The sequence below is a fragment of the Echinops telfairi genome, unplaced genomic scaffold (genome assembly GCF_000313985.2).
Source record: "Echinops telfairi isolate 266 unplaced genomic scaffold, ASM31398v2 ScPeMD7_23;HRSCAF=83, whole genome shotgun sequence".
NCBI classification, from domain to species: Eukaryota; Metazoa; Chordata; class Mammalia; order Afrosoricida; family Tenrecidae; genus Echinops; species Echinops telfairi.
Genome location: NW_022103920.1, coordinates 81,720,424 through 81,723,935, shown reverse-complemented (window position 1 = coordinate 81,723,935; position 3,512 = coordinate 81,720,424). Strand labels below are relative to the sequence as shown.

General features: G+C 54.4%; 1 protein-coding gene across 2 annotated transcripts in view; it reads left to right on the top strand.

Annotated features, from left to right (window-relative positions):
- GSDME (gasdermin E) overlaps positions 1 to 3,512 on the top strand; it is a 99,205-nt gene that overhangs the window by 60,312 nt on the left and 35,381 nt on the right. For both annotated transcript variants that reach the window (XM_045288803.1, XM_045288802.1), the window contains exons 8-9: positions 183 to 378; positions 3,185 to 3,258. In XM_045288803.1, coding sequence (XP_045144738.1) covers positions 183 to 378; positions 3,185 to 3,258 — 270 coding nt within the window. The remainder of the gene's footprint in view (positions 1 to 182; positions 379 to 3,184; positions 3,259 to 3,512) is intronic.

The window sequence follows — 3,512 nt, the reverse complement described above, 5'->3', positions numbered from 1 at the left end:
TTACCTTCAAGCCTTTAAGACCCCAGACGCTATATTTTTTGATAGCGGAGCCCTTTGGATCTTACACGGGTGATTGTCCATCCTTCGGGTGGTTTGGAACTGCTGAGGCACAGGGGGATGGGGGTGGGGTGGTACGGGCCACCATGTCCCAGGCTCACCACTCTCCCCCCTCCCCCCTGCAGTTTGATGACATGGTCAGGGGCCTCTCGCCCCCACTGGAGGCCCTGGAGGAGCTGAAGCCCCCCCAGCAGCAGGACCTCACGGCCTTCCTGCAGCTTGTGGGGTGCAGCCTGCAGGGCGCGGGGCGAGAGCAGGAGGCCGCCCAGGACAACCAGGAGCTCCTTCCAACTGCCTACTTCTTGATCAGTGCCCTCGCAGGTAAGTGTGTGTGTGTGTGTGTGTGTGAGAGAGAGAGAGAGAGAGAGAGAGAGAGAAAGAGAGAGAGACACGAAGAAGAAAAGGCGGGAATAGAGACAGCTGCTGTTACTTACAACTCGCTTTGCGTCGTGTGCGTGCTTTGAGCAATACAGAAACGACACAATTGCGGCAGACGTGGTACCTATTGTTCCACCCTTTCAGCAGTACAGAGAAGATACCAAGTGGGAGGCTGCAGGTGTTCACGTGATGGCCTTCAAGAACCACAGGCCTGAGCTTTCCTGCTCACCCAAGCCTCCTCGGCTCGCTCCAGGGGTCCTTCCTCGCCTCTGGGAGGGCCCTTGGGAGGGCTCTTGTGGGCACACCCCCTCACCAACACAGGAAAACACGTTTTAAAATGCTTACAGTCTGTGATTCCCTTGCAAGCTGCCCCGCCTCTCGGCTCCCTGATCCTTGCGTGCTGGCCTGCACACTGACCTTCCCAGGCCCCGTGCAGTCCGGTTGTCACTGCCCAGGCCTGGGCAGGTCCTGAGACTCTCCCGAGGCAGAGCTGTGGCTGGGCCCAGCCGGCTCCCCAACTTCCCCACGAAGTGGGCCCCTCAAGGGCCTGTTGCCTGGAGCGGTGGATTGACAGTAACCTCACAGTCCTTCCCTCAGAGCCCCCACCCGGCTGCTTCTCTAAAGCTCAGGCCCCAGGCATCTGTGGCCCGAGGAGAGGACCACCTTTTATGAGGAAGCTGGACTTTCAGTTCCTTCTCAGCCCAGTATGAGGTGGCGAACCAGCCACGTCATCCCCACGGCTTCCCTTCAGGATGATCGGAGTACAGCCCCCTGATACATTCAGGATTCCTCCCCAAGCCCCTCCATTCAGCCACAGGCTGAGGCCCAGAGCCTTCCATCTCTAAAGGACTAACCTGAGAGAATGACTCTCCCAGCTTTATCCCTGATGAAGGAGTGCTGACAGATAAAAGCTCTCTGGTTGGCTGGGACATGACATCAGACAGTCCTGTGGAACTCCACGCGAGACCTGCTCAGGCTCGCAGTGTAATAGTCAGACTCTGAGTTCAGGAAGCCTGACAGCCAGAGCCCCCATCTTGTAAGAAGGCTTGTCTTTAACAGTTTTATTGGCATTTCATCCACATATCATACAATTCGATAGCTCAGTCATGTCAAGAAGGGTTATACAATCATCGCCACAATTTTAGAACATTTTCTTCTTCCTTGGACTCGTTATTTATGTGATTATTTATTTTCAAGTGTGGCAAAAATACATACAGCAACGCGTTCTCCAGTCCAACACCTTCTACCCGTGTGATTCGGGGGTCTTGATTCTACTCATCGTGTGTGCAACCGGCATTGCGCTCCCTCTCCCAGTGGCTCCACCACCAGGAAAAGGGACTCCGCTCCCCGGGAGCCAAACTTCCTCCTTCACCCCTGGTACCCACAGGTCAGGTTTAGCTTTTCTCCTTTGTTTTAGTAGATTTCTTGATAGAATAGTCACCTGTCACACGCTTCCATAGGTGAGTCGCTTTTAGAAAGAGTGGCATATCATCATAACCAGTTCTAACGCCCCCTCCCACCTCTGGCCTTGTGCTTAGCCGCCCGTCTGGGCACCCACTTCTCAGAAGAACCTATTGTAGAAGGAGTCATTTTTATTAGCGCTGAGTCTGGGAGGTTATGCCCCAAGTGACTTTGTCTACGGCTACGTGGACTTTCCATCTCCACATGCCTGGTGTCGGGTAAGGGCCTGAAAGCTTATTTAAAAAGAAACCAAAAACAGTGGTGGAGGAGAGGGTGATATTTGAATATAGCTCTGGGGGGTTCTCGGTGGAAGTCGTCCTCAGGCCCACCCTCCTGGCAGGCTTGCTTTCCCTTGGGAGCAAGCCACCATGGGTTCCTGGAACCTGTTGGGGCACAGCCTCCCCTGGCCTTAGGCGGCTGCAGCCTTTTCTAAATAGGGCTGCCAATGACTGCAGGAGGTTTCCGGAGTCCAGAAGCTTCCCTGGGCCAGACGGCTCAGCAGCTAATGCTTGTTCTCTTTGCCTTTTGAAGTTCAAAGGGTGACTTGTTGATTCCCCAAGGGGATGCTGGGGGTAGCTTTGAGGGAGGCATCTGTTGTTCCCTGGGAGATATTTGGAGTCTGTCCTGAATAATCCTGACCTGCATTTCTTCTCCCAGGGCAGCGCCTGGCAGGACCCTCCGGTGCAGCGGCCTCATGGCTCTTTGCCGCCCGCCTCCCTCTACCACTGATGTCCTTGTGCACTTACTTCCCAATGGGCTCCTGGTGGGCCAGGGGCCCCGGATGATCCTGGTTCAGTTCTGCTGTGCCATCTCTGGACAGACCCCTCTGCACTTTTCTCCCCAAATCATGGGTGCCTTTCTAATGTACACAGCACCCTGAGAGACAAAGACAAACCTGCAGGCAATCAAAGGAGGGCGCTGAGGTTCAAAGAGGTTTATCCAAGGTCACACCTTCATAGATGGTAGGGTTAAATGTAGGCCTTTCCTGGTCACAACCCCAGATTTTTTCTGTTTTTGCCCACGGATTCCCTGGTCCCCCCAGTCTGCAGATTTCTTGATTGGCACACAATTCCTAGCAGGAGCCTCCGGTGAGCCTCCAGCTGGTTACTCAGCGCCTACATCTTTTCAAAAAGGCCTTTCCTGCCTGTTTAGCACTGTTCATTCATTGGTTCCGAAGGTATTGAACATCCACTCTGCCAGGCTGGGCAAACTGTGAATGCCAGGCTGGGCTGGCTCTGTTGCTGTGGGCTTTTGCTTGGAAACTGACTATGATTTCTGTCTCCTGCAGAGATGCCAGACAACGCAGTGGCTCTGCTGGCCGCGTGCTGTGAGCTGCAGCTCATTCCCACACTGGGTCGCTTGGTAAGGGACTCCCTGAAGGGATATGCGGAGGGGGAGGGCAGGGGAAATGAAGTGGTGGTGGCTGACTAGCTGAGAAAACGCCACTAGGTTTTCTCCCAGGGGACACGATAGGTTGTAATCTGCAAGATGGACAGTTCACAACCGGCAGCCACACGGATGGGGCTTTCTGCTCTTGAAAAGATTTGCCATCTCAGAAACTCACAGGGGGAAGTTCTCCCCTGTCTTGTAGGGTCACCATGTGTCAACCATAGGGT